The following is a 26400-nucleotide window of genomic DNA, read 5'->3' on the forward strand; positions in this document are numbered from 1 at the left end:
CTCCATTTTTTTTTTTTTTTTTTTTTTTTTTTTTGCTGTACATGGGCCTCTCACTGTTGTGGCCTCTCCCGTTGCGGAGCACAGGCTCCGGACGCGCAGGCTCAACGGCCATGGCTCATGGGCCCAGCCGCTCCGCGGCATGTGGGATCTTCCCGGACCGGGGCACGAACCCGTGTCCCTGCATCGGCAGGCAGACTCGCAACCACTGCGCCACCAGGGAAGCCCTCCATCTCCATCTTAATGGTTCTCATTCTTGCTCTATACACACCAAGAACGCAGGCCAAGTGTGAGGGACTTTTCACTGGCTCACTATCATACTATCCTTTAAAATTTTTTCTTTGTTCTAGATCTTAATACTACCTAAAAATATCTTTTCTCCTGCTTATCTGTTTTAGTTTCCTGTTGCTGTGGTAAAAAATGAACACAAGCTTAGTGGCTTAAAACAACACAAATATATTTTCTTTGAGTTCTGTAGGTTAGAAGTTGGACACAGTTCTCATGAAGCTAAAATCAAGATGGCAGCAGGGCTGCATTCTTCTAGATGCTCTAGGGGAGAATCTGGTCCTAGTTTTTTGTTGTTGTATGTTTATTTTAAAGAAACTGATGTTTATTTTCAGTCAATCGTATTCCATTTTTCTGTGGAGGAGCCCGTGGATGAACAGCTTAAGACCACTTAGTGGTCATTCCTCCTACCAATTCAGTGTCCTGACCAGTGGGAGCTGCAGACCAGTCCCCAGTGGCAGGCTGAGCCCTGCAGTCTTCCCTAGGGAACTGGTGAATAGGCACAGAGGGCACCTATGCCTTCAGATGCAGGGTCTGTAACCTCAGATGGAGTGGCAGTAAATTCAGGGGCTGGAGTGTTATAAACACGCTTATAAACAGAGTGTTTCTTTTTTAGTGTACTACACATTCCAACAAATTGGAGCACTCTATTGCTAACAAAAGCCCCATTCTCTGTTTTTCTGCCTTTATGTTCACTGTTACTCTCACCCTGAAATTCCTCCTGGGTCACATCCTTTCCAGCAGCAGCCTACACTTCCTTTTCAATCTCTTCAGCATTCTGTACAAATAGAGATAAGGCATGACCTCTCATGGGTGCTCACGTGGTACCACACATGCACAGAACTTCCTGCGCCAGTGTCCACCACGTCCAACCCACTGTCGTTGCAGAGGATGGCATGTCCACATAGTGCAGAGAATATGTTACACAGAGCCATGGCAGACAGGTTAGCATAAGACAGTTCTGTAAAAGGTTAGTGATCAGCCCTGGGGTCAATAACCTCCAGAAGACGTGGTTCCTGGAAGGCTCCTTGGATCTGATTAAAGATGGTTCCAGAAGCAAAGTGGCCAGCAATAAAAATGGCTCTGGTAGCAGCAGCAAACTTCAGCCCAGCCCTGTGGCTAGTGTTCCTGGAGGATATGACACTGGTATCAGCCAGATTTTCAATGGCAACAATGGTACAAGCCATCAGAAAAAACTTCCCCCAGGTCCTCTTCAGATTTATGATGTAGATGTCATCACCTATTTCCTTTGTAGATGTATATTTATATGGAAGTCAACACTGGTGCCACCTAAGTACATTCCTGATGCAAGAAATTTGAGGACATCCTCCTCCTTCATTTGCAGGATAGCAAGGGCTCCAGACATTGTGAAAGTTTTCCTTTAAGTTATGATGTAAAACCAGGACATTTTCATATGAATCCCTGCTTGGGTAGCACAGAAAGGCTCAACAGGTTTTGTTTTGTTTTGTTTTAACATCTTTATTGGAGTATAATTGCTTTACAATGGTTAGTTTCTGTTTTATAACAAAGTGAATCAGCTATACATAAACATATATCCCCATATCTCCTCCCTCTTGCGTCTCCCTCCCACCCTCCTTATCCCACCCCTCTAGGTGGTCACAAACCACCGAGCAGGTGGGGTTTGGACTACGATTTGTTTTCCGAGGAATGTGAATGGCTTCTGCCCCTCTCTCTTATGACATTTGGCTCCTAAATGGACCTTTGCTTACCAGTCTGTGCCAGTCTCCAGTCCATTTTTCACACTCCGGTGGGATTCATCTCCCTGAAGCAACAATCGGATCGTTCTACTTGCTTTAGCACAATCTTTCGGAACTTCAATCTCTTCAAAGAATAATTTCCCAGTTCTTCCTGACAGTTGTTCAGGGGTCAACAACCGGTCTGAATCTACCATATTCCAAATCAGTTTCCCATGTTTTTCAGTGTACTACACATTCCAACAAATTGGAGCGCTCTATCGCTAACAAAAGCCCCATTCTCTGTTTTTCTGCCTTTATGTTCACTGTTACTCTCACCCATAACATCCTTTTTCCTTGCCTTTCGCTCATCAATGCCCAACATTATTCACCATTCAAGACCCAGATCAAACGTATTCTCTTTAACTGAGTTCCTTCCTTTATCATCTCACTGGAAATTGAGATCCAGCCCTGACATTGGCAGAAATGTACAACCTTGAAGAAGGTAATTAGACTTCATCATGCTTCAGTTTCTTTATCTGTTAAATGTAATAAATTATATCTACCTTTTGCATATTAAATTAAAGTGTGTGTAAGCCATCACTCGCAGTGCCTGTCATATAAGTATTTAATACGTGAGAGTGATTATTATTATTAATCTATACTTTTATATGACACTTATCAGTTTCTGCCTTGCAGTCTTTGAAAGCGGATTCCATATTTGCATCATGTGCATTTTTCATAACTCTTGTCAAAATATCTGACAAACAGTATAAACAGTGAATAAGGTTGAATAAGTAAATAAATCCTCCTAAACTTTATTACTAGGCTCCCCTGTGTCAAAGTATACTGTATTATTTCCCTAGGGCTGCCATAACAGGTTACCACCTATTGGGTGGCTTAAAGTAACAGAAACTGACCGTCTCACAGTGGAGGAGGCTAGCAGTCCAAACTCAAGGTGTCAGCAGGATTGCTTCCTTCTGTGAGGGGGAAACTGTCCCATATCTCTCCTAGTTTCTAGCGTTTGGTGGCAATTTTTATAGTTCCTTAGTGTGTAGATGTGTCCCTCAAATCTCTGCCTGTATCTTTACATTGCTTTCTTCTCTGTGTCTCCGTGTCCTCTCTTATTACAAAAAACTCAGTCATTGGATTTAGGGTTCACCCCAAATTCAGAATGATTTCATCTCAAGGCCCAAATCAGGTCACCTTCCAAAGTTTGGGTAGACGGGTTTTGTGGAAACACTGTTCAACACACGACAAGTATGTACAAGGCTCCTTCCCATTTACAACAAATTGTAACCAAGAACATAAATTCTAGCCTGACTGCCTAAGTCCAGGCCCTGTCCCACCGTTACTGGATTGTGGCTTTGGTTACATTACTTAACTATACCCAGTTTCAGTTTCTGCATAAGTGTAATAAGGATAAATAATAATATCTACCTTAAAGAGTTTCTATGTAGATTAAAAGAGATAAGCCTTATAAAGGACTTAGTATAGCCCGGTTGTTATTAATCAGTCAATAAGTCTTGGTTTCTTCTTTTATTTATTTATTTATTTTTATTGGGTAGGTCTGTCCACCTGGAAAGCTCACTTCCCCTCCCACTTTTTACTTGACTAACTCCTTCTAAATATTCGTGTCTCGGCTTAAGTGTCATTTCTTCAGGGAGGCATTCTCTGACGTCTCAATAGAATCTAATAGTCCTCAACCCCTTTTCTCATTCCTCATCACAATTGTGTAATGGCTGGTTAATGATTATGATCAAATAGTAATTGAATACACTTTAGCTAATTAACCTTTAGTGTCTGACTCCCCGTGGAGAACTCTCTTTAGTTTGATAAGGACTCAGATTGCCTGGGATTGAATCCTGGCTCCTTCCCTCTTCCTCCTTGGGTGAGTTCCTTAATCTGCTCAAGTCTCAGTTTCCTCATATGAAATGGCTGTAATAACATTACTTACATCAAGCAATTGTACGAATCAAATGAGATCCTGTATGTAAAACATAGAGCTCACAGTGCCTGGTACATCCAGGTGCTTAAAAATGGCTATTTAGTATTAATATTTTTTTCAGTTTCTGGCATCTAGTTGAGGAAGTGAGTGAATTAATACTGAATGAATGAGCCAAGTTTTTGGCCAAATCTAGGAATACAGCCTGTGCAGCAGAATAGTGTGGCAATTTAATATGTTCCTATGACCTTGTCCTCATTAGAGATTTTCTCTAACCAAAGGAGCTAGAGAGCCCAATGGAAGAGGTGCCTAACACCTCTGACCCAAATAATTTCCTCTATTATAACTTTTACTATCCCATTAAAACCAGAATTTAAAACATAAAAGGTCCATAGAATCCAATTTGTTTCTAGCCCTAGGGTGGTCTTTTAGAGATGGACAAATACTTCTGGGAGGGCAGCGAAAAAGATCAGCTAAGGCAAGTCTGGGTCCTTAACGGGTGAAGTGTGTCTGGAGGCAACAATGCTTTAGTATGAGGAGGGATAGAAAGTCATCAGGACTTTGCAGCTTTTTATGAGCTTCTCTACAGTCTAGGGGGAAAAAAACAATGCTATATGGACATTAAGAAAAGCAGCTTCAATATTTAAAAGAAAATTATTCACTACCCTAAGAATAAATTGGTGTTCTGGAATAAATACGTCCATTGGAAAGCAAGCAATATTTATTTCTGCATTGTCTACACAGCAGAAGAGACGCAGCTTTGCAATTAGAATGAACTGGTTTGAAACTCTGGTGCAAATGCCACTTTCTTTTGAAAATGAGTCATGAATCACACAGGTTTTAACTTTACTTTGGGGTGGGGGGACCTGGCAGTTTGATCGCTGAAGTCATTTATATTTCCTTAAATAGAGGAAACTGAAACAATGACTTTTTTTTTTGGTTGAGACATAATTTTAGAAATTAAAGATTATTTAGTTCAAAGATCTTAATTCACAAATGATAAAACTGAGGAGCAGAGATATTAGGTGACTTGACTAGGGTCACACAGCAATTTGGTATTTTGGATTCAGAATTCAAAACTAAATCCTGATTCAAAACTAGATTCAAACTGATACCTGATGCCACAGGTTATCAGATCTCTTTCCCCCATGCTTGGCTCACCTACTAGAGGCAGCTGTTCCATTGAAGGATAAGATGCAGCATCATGCAAGTCCTGGACTAGAAGGGCGTTGAAGATTTATTTCCTCTGCTCACTGAATTTCAAGTCTACAGTTCTATTATCCTCCACAGGAAAGAGTGCAACCTTGGATTTTGTTTATATGGTGACCCAGGAAAGATGGATTCTCTCTCTCTCTTTCAGTAACAAACTGTGCTTAATAACTGGGAAGGATATGTGAATATAGATAAAAACGGTTTCATTTATAAATATACACTATATATTTTTAAATTATTTTTTATTTTTAAAGGACGCCCCTGACTTCCTTTGCTCCACCTCCCTTCTTGCTCCTCCCTCAAAAGAGACTTGATTCCCCAGATGAAATGTAAAACATCAGTTAGTCCACATGTACTAATGGGCCAGGTGACTAGGTTAAAGCATCAAGCACCTCTTTGTGTTGTCCCTTTTATACCTCTTTCATTAATGCAACTGAGGGAGGATATTAAGGTTTGGCCTTCTTGTCTCTTCTGTTTTTCTTTCTTCATGTGTTTGTACAAACGTTGGTACAGGCGTGGCGCAGTGGTTGAGAGTCCGCCTGCCGATGCAGGGGACGCGGGTTCGTGCCCCGTTCCGGGAAGATCCCACATGCCGCGGAGCGGCTAGGCCCGTGAGCCATGGCCGCTGAGCCTGCGCGTCCGGAGCCTGTGCTCCGCAACAGGAGAGGCCACAGCAGTGAGAGGCTCGCGTACCGCAAAAAAAAAAAAAAAAAAGTTGGTACAATTCCAATAACTAGATTGAGAGGGAAGGATAATTTCTCACTTAGTTCACAAGCTCCAGCTGCATGTCCCATCTCAGAGGTCTGCAGGGGTATACTTGTCATAAAACTTATAAGAATAATAAAACACAATAAAACTTATCAAGGAGTCTTTTGGTTCCTCTCTGGAATCCTTACATATAAAACCCCTTAGTGAACTCACAGATGAGGAAAATCATGATTGTTAAGGCAAAATTAGGCATTTTTGGATCCTTCCATATATTTCCATCAAAATTCAACTCATTCATCTGCTCAAAAAATATTTAATAAGCATATGCTATGTATCAGACTATTTCAGACTCTGGGGATAAAGGGATGAACAAGACAATTTTCCATCCTAACGGAGTTTTGATTCTAGTTAGAAAGATAAAAACACATTGATATGCCATCCTACTTTCTAAAAGCATTACATACCATTGACCATTTATCAAGCTCTAGACATTGTTTGAAATGCTTCATAAATTGTATTTCATTTCATCCTTATTGCAACCCTGTGAAGTAGGTATGTGATGTCATATGATACAATATAATATTTCATAGCAGAATAATGCAATATATTGCAGATAGAAAAGTAAAAATACCCAAGGTCCCACCGTGCTGAAGTGTTTGAGGTAGAATCTAAACTCAGATTCATCTGAACAAAGGTACACTTATTTGTACCTATGTTTTTCATCCCTTTATTTACCAATATTATTAATCAATCATAGTGTCTTGGGTGCTATGCTAATGACTAGAAATATAAAGAGGAATAAGACTGTCTTTACCATCAAGAAACATCCAGCTGGTAGAGGAAAGAGACATAAAAATAAACTTCTGCAATGATGAGTTATGGGAACTAGGCAGAGGACTGTATAAGAGGCAGCAGGAAACCGAAGAGAGAAAGATCTGTCCCATCTAGACACTGACGTAAGTTTCAGGAGGAGATGGTGTTTGAGCTGTATCCATCATTGTGTAGAATTCCCTTTCCCTTTTTCCACTTTTTTTAGATTCTTTTACCATAAAGGTCATTACAGAGTATTGAGTAGAGTTCCCTGTGCTATACAGTAGGCCCTTATTAGTTATCTATTTTATATATAGTAGTGTGTATATGTCAATCCCAATCCTCCAGTTTAATCCCTCCCCCCCTTTCCCCGCTGGTAACCATAAGATTGTTACCATAGCTTATGGTATTTGTTTTTCTCTTTCTGACTTAACTCCATTCTGTATGACTCCACTCTGACTCCACTCCACGACTCTAGGTCCATCCACCTCTCTACAAATAACTCAATTTCATTTCTATTTATGGATGAGTAATATTCCATTGTATACAGGTGCCACATCTTCTTTATCCATTCATCTGTCGATGGACACTTAGGTTGCTTCCATGTCCTGGCTATTGTAAATAGTGCTGCAATGAACATTGTGGTACATGTCTCTTTGTGAATTATGGTTTTCTCAGGATATATGCCCAGTAGTGGGATTACTGGGTCATATGGTAGTTCTATTTTTAGTTTTTTAAGGAACCTCCATACTGTTCTCCATAGTGGCTGTATCAATTTACATTCCCACCAACAGTGCAAGAGGGTTCCCTTTTCTCCACACCCTGTCCAGCATTTATTGTTTCTAGATTTTTTGATATGGCCATTCTGACGGGTATGAGGTGATACCTCATTGTGGTTTTGATTTGCATTTCTCTAATGATTAATGATGTTGAGCATCCTTTCATGTGTTTGTTGGCAATCTGTATATTTTCTTTGGAGAAATGTCTATTTAGGTCTTCCACCCATTTTTGGATTAAATTACCATTTTCTCATTGTAAAATATATCAATCTCTAACGCTACATCTTGCCTCACAATCTTTTTCTGATATATGTATAAATCTGTTTTATTTTCATTTACTTTAGTGTTTCCCTGGCATATCTTTTGTCCATTCTGTTACTTTCAACCTTTCTGTGTCCTTATATGGAATGTTTTAAAAGAAAGCTCTGGGACTTTACCAGGGCTACTCATTCTTGGCAGAACCTTAACTTAACTATTTTTCCTAAGCCCAAAGTCTGTTGAATGTTCAGCTTAACTTCTCTTTTTTTTTTTTTTAACATGTTTATTGGGGTATAATTGCTTTACAATGGTGTGTTAGTTTCTGCTTTATAACAAAGTGAATCAGTTATACATATACATATGTTCCCATATCTCTTCCCTCTTGCGTCTCCCTCCCTCCCACCCTCCCTATCCCACCCCTCCAGGCGGTCACAAAGCACTAGCCGATATCCCTGTGCCATGCGGCTGCTTCCCACTAGCTATCTACCTTACATTTGTTAGTGTATATATGTCCATGACTCTCTCTCGCCCTGTCACAGCTCACCCTTCCCCCTCCCCATATCCTCAAACTTCTCTTCTTTTCAGCTATTATTTTTGCTTTTGGAATCTCCAATTTCCTCAAGAGGAAATAATCACCATAAACGCCTTAACTCCCTCAGGCTGTTTTTTTTCTTTCCTAGATACTGGTTCTGTAAGGCAAGTTCCCCTTTGCCTTGATATTTTCTGAAGTTTTCAATTAATTTTTAAAACATTTTATCCAGCTTTTCTAGCTGTTCTCAGGATTCAGGGGTCTGAATAAAACCCAGAATTTTATTATGGAAGTGTAATTTCTTGTTGCTGATTAAAAACAGGATGAATCTTACATGTTCCCATTAAGAATAATGTTTTCTGTATGCTTTTCATTAATTTTTCCTCTTAAATTGATTTTTTTCTTCCTTTTCCTTTTCTTAAAAAAATTATATTGCTATTCTCTTCTTTTGATGCTTACTGTTTTTCTGTCTTTGTTCTTTTTAAGTAGTCCAATTAAAAGCTATACATTTTCCCTGAAAACCACCCACAAGAAGTATTTAGAGCACCCATAAAATTTCAGCTACACGGTATTTTCAATACTATGTAACTGAAATTATTTTCTAAATTCCATTTTATGATCTATGAGTTATTTCAAAATTTGTAATATAATTTTCCTAGTTATCTTTTCATTATTGTTTTCTAGTTTCATTTTTATTGTGAACAGAGAAAATTATCTGATCAATTTTTCCCCACTGAAATTGCTGGGGTTTTTGGTTTGTTTGTTTGTTTTTAATGGCCTGGTATTTGGTCAGGTTTTGTAAATGTTTAGAATTTGCATGAAAAGAAATTCCTATTCTTCAGTTATTGAGTACAACATTTCATGAAGTTAAATTAAGGTTATTTTTTAATCACGTTGTTCAAATGACCAATAGTTTATTTTATTTATTTTTATTTAAAATTTTTTTGTCCACATGGTAGTTTGTACTCTGTCAACTTGGTGAAGCTGCATTTACCACCATTTGCCAAAAGACCATCAAGTCTCTTCCTTATATGGCATCAGGTTAGAGTTACAAAAGAGGCAGACAGAAGGGAAGCCACAGCTATTTCTTTCTGAGTGTCTTTGAAGCCAGTTTTGGGGAGGGACACACAGAAGGGGGTCCAGTGGGCTCTACTTGTCCATACTCTCTTCCACTCCACATCCAGATCTTTCTGGCCAGGCCCCCGAGTGAAGCTTGGCTGAAACCTCAGAGCAGTAGCTACACAGGAGCCACAGCTTTCCACAGACTCCTTCCTGAGCTTTCCTCCCTAGTCTCACTACAGCACCTGGATGTTTGTGCACACTCCAATGTGTCCACACATGGTGGTGTTTCAGGAGAGCTAAATGGTACCTTTCTTCTGACCCTCCAAAATCTCCCTCCCAGACCATTACTTCCCAGTTCCTTCCACAATTTCAAAAGGCCTATCTCTGTAACAAATCTTCTATTCTACAATATTCACAGTACTTTTGCTGTTCTGATTACACCCTGCCTGAGAATCTATTTGCATTTTTAAAACTTACAATGTGATGCATTTAATTTCTCACCAGTATGCAGTTTTATTTTCCTGAATATATTGGTAAAATATATTTAAAATAAAAATATATTGGTAAATATATTTTAAATAAAATATATTTAATCTTATCTCCCCTCTTTTAAAAAGTATTTTCTATAGTTATTTTATGTAATTATTTTCTTAACTACACAGGCTTAGGGTTCTGAGGGTATAAGATTTCAATTACTTCTACACACTGCAGGATTAGAACAGTTTGACAAATTTGGAAATCCTGAGTCTACATATTTCTCTGATAGGTTGGAATGATAAATAAATGTTTGAGAGTTATTCCAAAAAATACTTCTGGCTAGGGAATTTGGCATTTTTATGAAATTCTCATCAGTCTTATATCCCACCCCCCAAAGTAACCCTGAAGATTTTTAAAAGCTCCTCTCCAAGAGACTCTGTTCCTAGGGATATGGGATAGAACCAAGGGATATGCATATCTCACAAGCGGCCCAGACAATTCCAAAGAAGCTGGTTGTGGATTTCTTTTGGGGAAAGGCGGACCTAGAAAAAAATTTGGAAAATATCTCAACACACTATTTTTCTCCTTGGGCCTTTTTGTTCATTTTAATCACCTTTCAAAGTAGAAAAGATAAAAAGGCAAAACAACAAAAAATTACCACCTTCTCCATTTTTTCTGGACCATCTAGACTCCTTCTTCAAGGAATGTGCATCTCTAAATGTGACAAACATGTAATTTTGTGAATTAAACATGTTATACGTAATGCATTTTAATATTTCTAGACAACAAAAAATGACCTCAAAACCTCTTAGAGCACTCAAATTCAGAAAAAGCATATCAATATTTTACTGTAAGAATAAGCTGAGCTCATGTCAAAATGTAGTTTAAAATTAAGTATTACTTTATTCATTGTGCATATTTGAATCTCTTGAGATTTATAAAATTTATGTATATGTAACTTAAGAGATACTTTTCTTGTGTACCTGCATACCACCCTCCTTGCAAAAAAAAATGGAAGAAAGAAAGAAAGAGAAGAAAAGAAAGCACTTGTTTTCTTGGTTAACACCATGGCACATAATCTTTCATAGGAAAGACACACCTAGTCGAACAGTTTTAGGAGAGGGAAGAATGTATTTAACACACATTGAACCACGTTTTAATATTCTCCTGAATTTTTACATAATCCTGGAATAACTGACATACTTGAATTATTACACATAAAGTAGTGGAGTAAAATACTGTCTAGAAAAAAAAATAACATAACAGTAATAGGGATTCATGTGAGCAGACATCCAAGCCTGGCCAATGGTACTTCTTGCAATGCTATTTTCCTTAATAACATTCTTTGATAACATAATAACTGGTACTGATTAAAAACAAAAGAGAATATATTGTTCTTTCACAACAATATATTCACCTTTTGAATCAGCAGCACAAATTCCTCAGCCTCAACTGTTGTAATCAACAGAGACCCAGGGCTACACACGGCAGCTGACACTACAAAGTCACTTGGAAATCAAAGTTTTACTTTTGACATATAATAGTGTTCAACTTGAAATTTCTTTGGCTTTTCTCTCACCCTCATTAGATGTTTTAGGAAAGAGACATTCTTCTTAGCATCCACAGCTGCACAATGCACCTCACAACACCTCTCTCCCCATAGGAGCACACACAGGTTCATAAGGAGGGAACTCTTATCTCCTTCCTCTGTCCCTCCTCTTCTTTATCTTCTTCTTTCCTTTTCCTTTTCCTTTTCCTTGATAATTTGCTTGATGGCTTAGTTAAAAGAAGACTGTTAGAGTCAAGAGGAGTCACGAGAGGCAGCAAAAATAAGATAGCATTCCATTTAATTAAGACACCCCCCTCTTCTTGATGGGTTCCTTTTGAAGTGGATTCTGCTTCTTTTGTGCAAAGAAAAACTGATGAAGGTGAAAATTTGAGATGACATTTGAAAAGAGGTTTTTTTTTCCTTTGGATTTTGTACTTCATATTATTTCAAAGAAAGTCTCAAATGATTTCTGGAACATTTCTGAAAAAAATAACTATGGATTTGATTGAATTATAAAAACATCTGCCATGCTAATAAATATCAACTTACATCTGGTAGTCAGGTGCTCAACTCAGCCCTCTTACGACAACTAATGGGTTTAACTAGACAAGACAAATCTATCTGAAGTGATTTGGCTTTCGGATTTGGTTCCTCAAGCTTTTAGGAAAGTGAGAGATACTTGTATTTCCTTTTAAAATGTGAGAAACTTCTTGGTAGAAAACTGAAATGTGAATATAAAGTATTTGTCAACATTTTAAAAGGAAAATATCTACCCATCATAGGAACTATTGACTTATCTTAAAAACTATTTCTTTCCTTGCTAGTTTCTCCGTACATCCTAGAAACCCAACACTTGAGTTGTTTCATTTTAAGATTGCAGTGTACAGATAACCATGTGAATTAAATTTGTCTTTATTTATCTTACAGTCTAGCTCTATAAACACTGTTAAGCCATAAAAAGTAAACCTTATATCTGAGAAACCGTTTTCCATGCTCTTCCTTATTTTTATTAGCTCCCAGGAAGGAAGCAGTATGAGCTGTACAACATCATAGTAACAGAGTTTGCTTTGACAAGCAAAAATACTGCATCTGTGGCTAATTTCATAGTAACACTAACTGGTTCTCTCAAAGAAAATAAACTCCTCCACATGTAAAATCATTCTTCAATAATGAGATCATTTCAAATTATGCAAAAGTGTTCATAAAATCTACCCAGTGGATGATAAATTACTGCCAATACTGGGGTAACTGTCTCATGGTTTTATAAATTCATAATCCTCAGTTCTAAATACTTAATATTGATCATTAGTTAATACTACCTGCCATACACTTAATACTGGCAATTCTATAAAATCTTATTAGGATCAAATAATGAAACACTACTTTTTAAAAAATCTTGTAATAAAGTTTCTTCTTCTGTGTGCAATTAAAAAACACTATTCTTTTGAAAATGAAGTGTAATTTGAAACTAGAGATTCAAATGTTATAAAATTAAACTACATCTCTCTATAGTGTTTAAAATATATATTAAGTACTTTTTAAGGGAAAGAAGGACAGAATTGGGGTACATGTGCCATAGGCTTAAGTATGAGAGAAATAATTCAACGAATATATTTTTTTACTTAGCTATCAAATCCATCACCTCATTCTTACTTGGGTGATCCACATTTGGTGTTAAACTCTGTGATTGATGTTAAACTAACAATTTCTCTAAAAGAAGCTCACACCTGAGATGTTATATCACATTAAATCAACAGTACAACCACATCTTGTGGGGCAAAGGCATAGGAGCAAGGCACTGAGCATTGTACAGCAGTGCACCAATAGAAAAAATCGTAAACTCATTACAAGATTTGAGACTGCTTTAAACGAGATAGAATTTCATAAACAACTTGTACCTAACTTATACAAATAGTTAATGCTCAAACAGGCTTCATGATGCAAAATAGGAGTTGTGGAAGAAAAATTATTTTTAAAAATAATTCAATGATTTTTTAGATTGAAGTCAATAAATTAACTGATATATACTATCTTGCATTCATTAACTACTAAGAAGACACACTCACTTCTCTATATCTTTCATTTACTTAAAGACCTGAAACAATCTAATACCTTCTTAATGCTGTTTCCCAGATAAGACAATCCACAATCCAGTCTTAAAACGGTTTCTGAAATGTTATATTTAAAGAAATTAGTTGTTAGTCTTTTGCTTAAACCCAAATGTTCAGTCTCTTGAAAAATCAATTTTGTATTTACCTGGAAGGACTATCTGGAATTCTGATGGAAGTTTACCTTATTCAGGATGATTTTGGGAACAAACCCCTGCCATGAGATTTACCCAATATTTTTAATATGTAAGTTTTCTTATGTCATCTGATATTGGTTTTTCATCTGCATAGTCTAAAATGGCAGGATATATTTATGGCTCAGTAGACCTCTTCACTTCTTTTCTTTTTGTCCCAATACTTTTCTTCATGGGACAGAGATATAACACAACCCAATAGAATGAAGACCATGAAAATGTGCAGCTGCACTGGAAGGTGATGGGACAGCTCACGTCCAGTGTTTAATCCTAAACTGCAACATCCCATGATCTTCCAATATTCTGATTTCACACATCCATTTAACAATCATTTATAGAACCCCAGAAAACAATATCTGGGGTGGGCCCAGCCAATGAAGCAGACAAGTGGTATTCTTCCAGCCTCCACTAAGTTGGCCTCTATATGAGTGTACAAAAACTTTGAGTTAAGCAAAAAAGAAGAAAGGGTAAAATTGACACATGGCTTCTGGCTTCTGGCCCCAAACCCAGGGAAAACTGTGAAGTCAGGCAGGCAACCAGCCGCTTACTTGTTATGTTGATTAGGTTGCTGATTTAGCCAGCTGTACTTTGTTTTCCTGAATAATGAGATGCTTGGCAAAATCACTAGAATTCATTCTCAAGTTCTCTTTCAGTTTGTTAAGCTCAAAGTCATGGAGAATCTTGACAGTCATTAACTTTTCTCGCTTGATTCTTTCCGCAACATCTTTTGGAACATCAGGGATCATCCACGCCAACAAAAATTTCATTAGAAACACAACATGCTAGAGGAAACAAAAGAAAATCAGACACACTGCTAGAGTTGTCAAATGTTCATACAAATTGTTTCATTCGTTCAACAAACTGTGCTCGATACAGTAGCTAGAAGGAAAAACAAAGAGATATAGTCCCTGTCCTGGAACTTTCCTACAAAGACCAACATTAAGCAAACAAATATATACTAAAATACATGATTACAGAGATTCCAGTTGAACGTGGTTATTGAATATACTCTTCATCTATGCTTCCTCCTGAAAACCTAATAAAATATTTGTAAAGAAATTTAAAAATTGTATTGTTCACAAAGACACACAAAAAAGGGAGGAAACAGTGATAACAGACTCGAGACAGTGAAGAAAGCTAGCACTTAAATTTGCAGTTGGTGATACAGTGATGGTAGAAATCAAGACAAAAGCCAATTTTGTTTCAAATCATCAGAAAAGTTCAGAAAAGTTCAACTAAGGACTTTGAAGGTGTAGTGTGGGTGGAGTTAAAAATAAGAGGCTTATTTAAAAATTTGTATAAGGGGCAGATGAATTTTCAGAGCCTCTCTCTCAACCATGTTCAGGAACTACTTCTCTCCAATCCCACCCTGGCAGCAACTGAGTACCTTATTTTCTGCAGAAATTATATTTTCTGCAGAAATTAAGACACAGAGCTGTGAACTCACAGGCAGCAGAGATGGCGAAAGATGGAGGTGTGGCACCATACTGGAAACAGGGCAACTCAATGCAATTCAGCATTCTGAACCATGAGATCTCTAGCCCCTCCTGCCTTTCTTGGCTCTCAACACAGTCATGAAATAGCTCAACAAACAGGAGGTTGGAGGATTTCTCTCTGGGAAAAATAACTAATCAGAGAAGTGAGAATTATAGATATCAAAATTTTGTAGGTCTCAAATGAAAAGGCCCCTTTATCACCCTACAGTGAAGCCCACCCAAGTGACGTTCTTCCTGTATGCACACAAAGCTTATAATCGGCTTTCCTTGCTTCGCTCTTAAATATGAGCAGATTGCCAAGAACAACCAAATACGTAAAAAAGTCTCTAATATGAAAGGGTAAGACTGAAGCACACAAATGGGAACTAAGAGGATACCTAGATAATGATGAGAGCAAGAGAAGAGTAGAATAAAAAAACAAAGATATGAATCTGACTATTTATAGGAGAGAAAATAAATGATAAATATAACAGAATTTCAAAACAGTTGTAACACCTGAATAACAGAAGTCCCAGAAAGACAGAACAGAGAAAAGAAGGAAATTATCAAAGAAATAGTACAAGCAGGGCTTCCCTGGTGGCACAGTGGTTGAGAGTCCACCTGCCGATGCAGGGGACACGGGTTTGTGCCCCGGTCCGGGAAGATCCCACATGCCACAGAGTGGCTGGGCCTGTGAGCCGTGGCCGCTGAGCCTGCGCATCCGGAGCCTGTGCTCTGCAACGGGAGAGGCCACAACAGTGAGAGGCCTGCGTACCGCAAAAAAAAAAAAAAAATAGTACAAGCAAATTTTCTCAACTTAAAGGGTAATTATATTTGCAGGTCAAAGGGGCTTAGTGAGTGTCCAGAACAATTAATATTAATAGTCCAACATCACATGACTGTCTTGTGAAGTTTCATAAAAGGACTAGTGAGAGAATCCTCAAAGCTTATTGATACATAAAAAAATCATAAAGAATGGGAAATTAGAATGGTATTGTACTTCATAGCAACACTAGAAGCTGACAGAAAATAGAGCAATGTCTTGGAAAATTTCAGGAATACCTAAAAAAAGTTGGTTCAAAAATTTTCAGGGAAAATGACTTTTAATCAAATTCTATACCATTTAATTATCTATGTGGAAAAAGAAGAAATTTTAATATTCAAGTTCTCAAAAACTGTCCATTATTTTCCTCAGAAAATTAATGAAAGATGTGCTTTATCAAAATAAGCTAGTAATTCAAGAATGGGACAAAAATTGATGGAAGAAAATATAGTATTCAGTATAAGAGAAGTTGAAGAGAAGTTCCAGAATGATGGTGAGTCGGAGCCTGGGATGATCAAAAAAAATAAACAGAAACAAAAATTCCAAAGAATTCCTTTTGTAATTTACCAGGTTGAAAAATGATCTAAACCGTTGATGGAAAATGTGGGAATGAAAGTGATAAATTCATAAGGAACTGAGAGGGGTGAGGATTTAAATTACTTACATGTATAACCTTGATAAAAATAAAACAAATTAAACAAAAACTGATAGGAATTTGTGTTTTCTTGCATTAGACTTATCTAGTCTATTATTGGCCTTTACTGTCGAGTGAAAAAATGCCTAACATTTATTTATCTCTCCCTTATCGGCCTTCATGTCTTATGATTTGTAGCACTCAATTTGTAACTTAGTCAAATACCCCCTCTGTATTGGTTCTTTTGTATTGCATGTCTTATATCCATAATTACCCTAGATTTTCCACAAGGTAGGAAACATAATATAGTGGACAGAGCAGAGGCTTGGCAGTGAGACATCTGGCATTGAAACCCAGCTCTAATATTAGCCGATTATCTTTAAACCAACTAACTAATTTTGCTGACTGTTGGATTCATTTGTCAAGGGTGAATAATAAAGCCGAACTTACAAAGTTATTATTATAGCCTCTGCAACCACTATTTATTAATAATAGGTATTCAGTAAAATAAGTGGGTCCTCTGCCCTCTGACTGACCTCAAAGACAGAGGTCTCATTTTTTCTTTTCTGTTACCTTGGTATCTTCAACAAGAGTAAGTGAGTAATAGGCAATCCACTGTACTTAAAATATTCCTAACTTACTTTTTATGAGAACAAATACTTCCTTCAAAATAGTCTATTGAGATAATGCTAATTTTCTGCGGAACAAATATGCTTAGAAATATATGCCTAAAGGGAGAAAAGACACTAACTGGCATGAAGGTTAATAAAGGCTCACCTCCATAATTATGATGAAGGTCATCTTAGCAGCAAGGACGTGCCAGTACTGCATACTATGAAAATATTTCTCCTCGTGATCAGGAGGATTTCTGTAATCTCTGTACCTGAAAAAAATGGAAGTAAATGCAAAATATAAGCTATAACTTCAAACAAAGAGACCTAGTATAAATTCATATTATTTCTTGTAAGAGACCCTTTCAGTTGACAACAAAAGTCAAGTCAAAGGAAAATAATTGCTATTATGAAACATTTATCTTTCCTATACAGATAAAAAGAAGAGCCATATGTTACTTTTGTATAGTATATATGTAGCAAGAGACACAAGTGAAACTGCTCTCCTGTTCCTCAGAGACAAATTTCTCTAGAGAGTTATAGCAAAATTTGCTCTTTCCATTCCATTCCCTCTCTTCCTACTCCTTAACACACTTAGTTCTATCATCACTCCACTGACACCAACTGTCTCCTATCATTAAACTGAAGGAACATTTTCATCCAGATCTTATTTGACCTGTGAAGAACAGAACTTGACATTGTTGACCATTCCTATTTTCTTGAAACTCTATTTTCTCAGCTTATATGACACTGCATTATTTTTGTTTTCCTTATTAGCCTTCTGGGGTTTTCTTGGTGTTCAATTTGTGAGTTCATTTTTTTCTGCAAGTGTCTAGATATTAATGTTCAAAGATTTAGTTCAGGTAGGAAGTGATGACATCAAGAAATCTGACAGTTGCCCATGTTATGATTCCTCTCTATATAAATATAGAATATAACAATGCTTTTGTCTACCTGTTTTGCAACATTTTGCTGGGTTTTTTTGTTGTTGTTGTTGGAATCCCAGATGAAGCACTTGGTTTAAGGTTTAAGTTTAAAAGACTTGACGTACCATATATATATATACACACACACACACATACATACATACACACACATACATAAATAAATATATATAACTTTAAATCCTAGAGTAAAAAGATCCTCACAGTACGTGAGACACTGAGTGTGAAAGCAGCAGGTTTACAAATCCAAGTTCACACTCCCTACATGAAGAAACCTTTTAAATGTGATGGCTGGTGAACTAATCATATTATTTCTCTCTTCCTTACTCTGCCTCTTTTTGAGGACACATAGTTAAATTCAAGTAGGTTAAATGCACGTAAAATATGACCATGCTGTATGATTACAGATATTGCAACTTGGGACCAAGGAGGTATTTGTTGAAGAAAATTTTTCCAATAAACTTAGAAAATAAGAAACAATTCAAAATTGACATTATCTTTACCCATAATATTGTCTTACTTTTGGGCATTCTACTTTTTCAAATCAGAACCATACAATGTGTGAATTCTAGAATTCATGCACTTTATCCAGGATTTTTACTGCCCCAAGTAAATTTTGTTTTGTAAGACATGAAGGAAATGGAGAACTTAAGAAATACATTTAAAAACAAAATGAAAATAAGAGAAAACCTGCAAGTGGTGAAGTCTCGTTTTTCCGAAGGCACAGTGTGGTTTGGAAAATCGGCTATCAGGAATATTGACAGGCTGTTATTGACATACCCTTTCATAGGCTGAATGGCATTTTTTGAGTAGGCATAGTAGTAAACTAAACGGGGAATCATGTCCGATGTAAATGCAACAATAAAAGCCTAAAGGACAAAACAAGAGGGAGATCGTGAGCTAACAATGCAGTTTTACAAACGTCTGATTTGTATATCTTTCAGTTCCACATGCCTTATGGATACAAAATGATTAGAATGCTATTATTAATCAAATTAATATATGAGTCTTTGACCTAGAACATAAAATAGCTCATTTACAGTGTATAATCAGTATTCCAAGATTTCATAGCTAGAAAGTGCTATATTGAAAATTTAACCTAAATGTATCTGTCTCCAAAAACACCATGCCTGTGTCTATCTCCTTCCATCATGGCTTGCTATTTCTTACATTTCTTAACCAAATTTACTGGCCTGGACGTGTGTGTGTGTGTGTGTGTGTGTGTGTGTGTGTGTGTAGGGAATGGAGAATGAAGAAATAGAAGACCATACTGGTAAATTTTCCACAGTTCAGTGCAATTAATTTCAGTATTTGATGCCACAGGAATGGTATTTTCCCATCCTTTCCTAAGCTCTGGAATACTATAAATGTCATGTTTCCTTTAGGTAAGATAAGTCAATTTAAAAGCATTTGGCCCTGCCATCTACATTTTTAGTGGTAGATTTTTAAAATCTTTTAATATTGCTTCTATAGTTACTGGTCCATTTCATGTTTTATTATCACTTACTGAATATATTTTGGCAGTTTTATTTCTAAAAAGTGACAATTTCAAATAGATTTAAAAATTATTAGAATAAATGCATACATACCATTCTTATAATTTTCTCACTTGTACCCTGTAATTCTTTTTTTTGTTTGAGATTTTCAGTTTTATTTATTTTATCTTTTCAATGAACCAACTCGACTTATTTAGCAATTATATTGCTTTTTGTTTGTTTTCTAATTTATTTCTGTTTATATCTTCATTAATTCTTTCTTACTACTTTCTATTGATTAGTTTTACATTTTTTCTTAGTTTCACAAGTTACATGATCAGCTCATGGTTTCCTTCTTCTTTTTCAATAATAAAAGCTTTTATTGGTATATAGTTTTCATAAGTATGGTTCTGGCTGATTCCTAAAATCAGCTAGGAAAATTTTGATAGGCTTTCATTTTAATTAAGCTTTCCTTATAACTTCAATTTTATTTCATCTTTGTACAATAACCTTCCTTGGAAGCATGAATGTTAAGTGGTTAAATTTTCTTTTTTGGCTATCTTATTACCAACTTCATTTTTTATACATTATAGATGAATATTCATTGTAAAATTTCTGCTTTTGGGAATTCAGTTTTATTATCATTTTTAATAAGTTCTCCATAAAAATGACAGGTAAATGTTGTGTATTCTGTTTGTAGTATACAACTTTATGTATAATCAAGCTTTAATTGTATTATTAAATCCTTTATGCCATTACTTATTTTCTGTCTACTTTGTCACTTGCTATGAAACTATATCATGGTATTTTAATAAACATGTTTTTACAATTTTCCTTGTATATCTAAGAGTTTGCATGTCATAGAGTTGCCTATGTTGTTTAGCACATAAAAGTTTAGGGATGTTTTACCTTTATGGGCCATGATGAAATCAATGTAAATAAAGATTGAGTTAAACATCATTCACATCTCCCCATCCTCAAGAAAAGAAAAAAGTACAGTTATTCCACTGAAATAGGTCTACTTACATTAGTTGCAACAGAAAGGACAGCCATTCCATAAAGAATGTCTTGCCAAACACCTATGCTATGAGCCTTAGCGGCTACAGGTCTCCTGTACTGAGTAGTAAGCTTCCAGGCATCCACTCGAATCTCTATTATATTATTCAAGAGAGCAAGAAGAGGAGCCAAAGGAAAAGAGGCCACAAATAATGTAACAAATCCAAACTGGATAACTGCAGGGATAAGAGAAAAATTCACAAATTCATTATTGTGGAGGGGAAAACGGGGAACACTCTGCCTAACTCCTGCAACTTCCCTCATTTTGGAGGGATCTACATCAGCAAAACACTCCAGGTCTCTTTCCAGCTGTCCACATCCTCTTCCCTATAGGAAGCACAGTGACTTATTTGTTGAGCTGGTCATGTACAGCTCAGCTTCATCCCTGCTGTTTCTTTTGAGACCTGCTTGTCTGAAGAAAGCATTTATTCTTGTTAGATAAGATATTGTTATTATTCATAAAACACAGTCTTTTACTATGGTCTATGTTTAGGTCTATGCTACCCCAGCATTTACATGGGTATTGGCACATCAGTGGGGTAATCAAGTTTTCTATTTTGCTAATCTATGTACTTTTTAAGATCAGGGATAATGACCGACTCATTTGTATGTTTGGGGTATATAAAGACACTCAACTATAAGCCTTATGAGCGAATGCATTATTTAAGATTTGAAGCTGTTAACAGAGGAAAAGGCAGAACAAACAAGATATCTGACAACAAATCAGGAAATGAATCATATAAAGCATCAGAAATATATGTGGGCAAAGGAAATATACATATCCTGGAATGAGGTATTTGTTAAGGTCCTGATCCTCTGTACTAACTTCACATCTTTCTAAATAAGTTTTACTCTCTTTCCTCATTGAGGCTTAACACCTGTGTAAGCTGGCTTCTCTCTCCACTTTTCTTCTTTTGTTTCCATCAGTGCTTGGGGTGAAAGAATCCACGCAGCTGGTAAACTGGGCTTCCCACATGAGTGAAGAAAAAATAAGAAGAGATACAAAAAATGGCTTTCCATTGAAGGAAAAAGGAAGAAAAGAATCTTCCACTAGTCCTCTATTTTTAGTTAGATCTTGAGTGTTTCTGGATTTCAGCTCTTCTCATAAGATTTCTCATTAGAATCAGTCTTGTCATCTACTAAACCAAGGGAACAAACTGCCTCCTTCCTGACTTCTCTACTGAACCAAGAAATAGAAAGTTAAGACAAAGTATTACGTAGAAACAGCTTGAATTTCTAGGTTCAAATCCCAGATCTTTACCTATAATCTCTGTGGTCCATGGCAAATTACTTAATCTATCCAAGTTTCAGTACCCTCTAAGATAAAATGACTATTTCTGTAGAATGTTTCAAGATTAGAGATAGTGTATGTAAAATATCTAGAATAAATTACCTCTTAGTGGTGTCTCAATAAATGGTAGTTAATCTTGTTATGAAACCTTGATTTCATCTTTTAATTTTAGTTATAATCTCTGATACATTTATGTACAAATTCACTTGAAACATAAGCAATTAATTAAAAATTACAGCCTTATCACTCCATAAAGCAAGGACTACCTAATTTTATAACTGGAGACTTCTTCCTATTTGTCCTGATGTACCTATTTTAATCCAGGTATCATATGTATGTGTTACAGTGGAGAATTGGTAACAAACTCAGGTCATCTCCGTTATTCTATCATGACTTTTATGGGCCATGAGAATAAGTTGGGAAAACAGTCCTCTTTAATTCCACCAAAGAAGCAGAGAAGGACATCTGAGAGGAAACACCCTGGATAAACTCCACAAGCAGTCCCCATTATTATTTCTCCTAAAATTTCATCTCAAGTTCTCTTCTCTTTTCAATCCTTAGAATATTTTATGCATTTCTTGCGTTCAATCTGGGTTTCCCTTGCATAACTGCTTTTTGCCTTCTTCTTTTCAGCTTGAAACAAGGGACATACACTAAATGTATGTCAGGCTTTGTAAATGTTTTTCAACATATTCTTTCTATGAGCAGTCACTGAGGCAAATGAAAGGAGAAAGCTACTTAAACTAATTTGAGACAGGTATTAAAAACTGATCCTTACTTAACAGAATTCCAGAGATTAGCCTTACAAAATGCAAGTCTTCATAGTTAACAAAAAGAGACTCAGAAAAGATTTGGCAACATTCCCTTTCTCCTGTGGACATGGAGGGAGAGACAGTGTTCTGCCTTATAAAACGAAGCCAAGGGGAATTCCCTGGTGGTCCAGTGGTTAGGACTCTGCCACAAAACAAAACAAAACAAAAACCTAAGCCAAATAATCTAGTTGGACAAGGTATTAAATTAAGATCTTTATCAAGAATTGATATTGGAGATTTGTATGAATGTTTGTAACTGGCACTCATTTCTTCTGTTTTAGGTTAAAACAAAGCTGCCCTTGTTAAGTGTTATTTGAAGGGGGGGGGAGGGTTTCCATTTCCCCCTCCCCCCCGCCCCTGGCAACCTCCATTCTATCTCTGCTTCTATGTGTTTGGCCATTTTAAGTACTTCATGTGAGTAGGAGTGGAATCACACAGTTGACTGGCTTATTTGATTTAGCATAGTGTCCTCAAGGTTCATCCATGTTGTCATGTAGAGCAGGATTTGGTTTTTTTAAGGCTGAATAAAATAAAAATCCATTATATGTATATTTATACCACATTTTTTATCCATTCATCTGTCAATAAATATTTTGATTGTTTCCACAAAAAAAAGTGATCCTTACTTTATTTGGTTCAACAGCATTAACATTAAATTGATAGGAAAAATATCATTGAGATTGGTGTTTTGAAATTAATTTCATTCATATTTGGTGGGAAATAGAAATACTGAACCAATCTTTTCCATACCCACCCATCTATCTTTTCATCCACTAGCCAATGATTTACTGAACACCTACTATGTGCAAGGTAGGAAGAAATATTAAGAGCTGAAAAATACTTATTTTACTCAGCCTATTCCATGTTTCAAGGCAGTGGTTGAAAATTACCTGTTTCCAAGTACTCATAGAATAGTCCGAGAGAACCAAAAGTTTCAAGGTCATGGTCCTGCTCCCATCGACTGTATAGCTTTTCAGAGTTGGTTCGAGCTTTTCGGCGTCTCCACCAATTCAGAACCAAGCTGTTGGAAGTGATAAAGTAAATACATGAAATAGGGTTTAAAAGAAAGGGGTCAGAGAATCAGTCTTAGATCTAAAAAATGGCGGTAAGGGAGGGTAAGTAAGTTTAGATCACAGAACATGTAGAGGTAAGACTACAGCTAAAGTCCAAGTCAGAACCTTATGTTCTGTTCACAGTACTTGATGAGGCAAAAGATCTTTACTTGGGTGATTGAGAAAGTAAGACAACCCTGACTCTCTGCAGGGAAGTGTATTTACTCAGAGACAGTTCTGTTAAAGAGCATGTGGAGGAGAGGATCACTACAGGATGGTTTTTATCTATTTAATTCACTATTCTTTATGTTGTCATGATACTCTGAAGGCCACTTGGGGAAATGAGTGGGTTACAATAGAAAATGTATGACTAGGGAACGAAGAGGTTATCTAACACATGAAAATAAATGCAATAATCCTAAATAAAATATTACCTAACTAAATTCTATACTATATAAAATATATCATGATAATATTGGATTACTTAAGGAACAAAAAGATTATTTTTATCAGAAACACAATCAATGTAAGAGACCATATTAACAAATTTAAGGAGAAAAATATAAAATCATGTTGATTGATGAAGAAAAATGCATTTGATGTATTTCAATCACCTACTAAAACCTATTTATGACTGAAAAGTAGGAAAAGAAGATAATTACCTCAATCTGACCAAAAGCATCTACCAAAATCCTGGGGTTAACATCACTCTTAATAGGGAAAAGTGAGAAGCATTCCCTTTACAATCAAGAACAAAATAAGGGTGTGTATGATCACATTCAAGACTTTATTGGAGATCTTAGCCAGAACAATAAAATGAAAAAGAAAAAGGCAAAAGAATTGGAAATAGAAGAGACATCTATAATTACTAACAGTAATGTGAATGGATTATCTGCATAGAAAACCCCAATGAAGTTAGATAAAAATTATTAGAAATAATAATAGATTTATCAATATATTGCACTCCTATATACCCACAAAACACAGGTAGAAAATATAATTTTTAGAAAGATACCATTTACAATAGCAATTAAAATGAAAAGTACCTAGAAATGGATTTGACCAAAGATTTATAAGACTTGTATGCTGAAGTTTAAATATTTATTTGAAGTCATTAAAGTCCAAACTAAATGTTCATGAATAAAAAGACCTGGCATAATAAAATGTCAGTTGTCTTATTGAAACAACTGGAATGTAATTTCAATCAAAAAACCAAAATACTTTCCCATGTGAAATCTGACAAGATGTTTCTAAAATTTACACAGAAAGACAAAAGACAAAGGATAGCCAAGATATTCTATAGATGAGGAATAAGTTGGTAAAACCTGTCCCAGAAGATATGAAGAGTTATTATAAAGCTGTATTAAGAGAGTGTAGTATTGGTGTAGGGATAGACAAATCCTGGAACAGAATGGAGGCCTAGTAATAGCCTTGTACTTGCCATTTGGCATACATGGTATTGCAGATCATGGAGAGTGGGGAAGAGGGACTTCTCAATAAATGGTAACATGATATATATTATATATATGTAATATATATGTATATATATATGTGTGTGTGTGTGTGTGTGTGTAAGAAATTAAATTTGACCTTCATATCAAACACAAAATCTTTTCCATGTATATTAAGAATTTAAAAGAGAAAGGCAACAATAATGTTAAAATGCTAAAAATATTTAGATGTAATTATATGAGAATAGGTTTTTGATTTTAAGGTAGGAAAGGGTGTATTAAACGAGACTTTAAAAATACTAAACCATAAAAGAAAAGATTGATAAAAATTTTGCTATATTAAAAGTATCTACTTTTGTCCATCTACAGCAGTGGTTCCCAAATGGAAGTGATTTAGCCCACAAGGGGACTTTTGCAGTATCTGGAGGCATTTTTGGCTGTCACAACTGGGGAGAAGGTGGGCTACTGGCATATAGCAGGTAGAGTTCAAGGATGCTGCAAAACATCTTACAACGCAAAGGACAGCACCTCACATCAAACAATTATCTGGTCCAAAAAGATACTATTAATGGGCTTCCCTGGTGGCACAGTGGTTGAGAGTCCGCCTGCCGATGCAGGGGACACGGGTTTGTGCCCCGGTCCGGGAGGATCCCACATACCGCGGAGCGGCTAGGTTTGTAGGCCATGGCCGATGAGCCTGCACGTCCGGGGCCTGTGCTCCGCAATGGGAGAGGCCACAGCAGTGAGACCACATACCGCAAAAAAAAAAAAAAAAGATACTATTAAGAAATAAAAAAACAAAAATTGTGCTGGGATAAAATATTTGCAACACATATAACCAAAAAGCAAACAAACAAAAACACAGTAACCAGAGTTATACAGTATTTCTACAAATCAATTAGAAAAAGATAAACATACAAGTAGAAGGATGATTAAACAACACAAATAAGCACTTCATTGAAGAGAAAACACATATGGTCAAAAGAGACTCATTCATGTTCTTAATCAGGGAAATGAAAAATAAGACCAAAATGAGATATCATTTACACTCTCCAAATTGGCAAAAATTAACAAATAAGACAATATGAAATATTGCAGCAAATGTGTGAATTAAAAGGAAAACATATTCTGCTTATATCAAAACCAAAATAGAAAGAAAAAAGGAATGC

The 26400-nt window shown here is 36.2% G+C and overlaps 1 protein-coding gene and 1 pseudogene across 13 annotated transcripts in view; both read right to left on the reverse strand.

Annotated features, from left to right (window-relative positions):
* Positions 1 to 663: 663 nt before the first annotated feature.
* Positions 664 to 1648, reverse strand: LOC115857688 (small ribosomal subunit protein uS2-like; annotated as a pseudogene).
* Positions 1649 to 10634: 8986 nt separating this feature from the next.
* The window catches only part of ANO5 (anoctamin 5), a 97975-nt gene continuing 82209 nt past the window's right edge, over positions 10635 to 26400 (reverse strand). For all 13 annotated transcript variants that reach the window (XM_060303418.1, XM_060303422.1, XM_060303417.1 and 10 more), the window contains 5 exons: positions 23619 to 23749; positions 20596 to 20801; positions 18785 to 18963; positions 17317 to 17422; positions 10635 to 14389 (listed from right to left, as the gene is read on the reverse strand). In XM_060303418.1, coding sequence (XP_060159401.1) covers positions 14168 to 14389; positions 17317 to 17422; positions 18785 to 18963; positions 20596 to 20801; positions 23619 to 23749 — 844 coding nt within the window. In that variant the 3' untranslated portion in view covers positions 10635 to 14167. The remainder of the gene's footprint in view (positions 14390 to 17316; positions 17423 to 18784; positions 18964 to 20595; positions 20802 to 23618; positions 23750 to 26400) is intronic.

Source organism: Globicephala melas, chromosome 8 (genome assembly GCF_963455315.2).
Source record: "Globicephala melas chromosome 8, mGloMel1.2, whole genome shotgun sequence".
NCBI classification, from domain to species: domain Eukaryota; kingdom Metazoa; phylum Chordata; class Mammalia; order Artiodactyla; family Delphinidae; genus Globicephala; species Globicephala melas.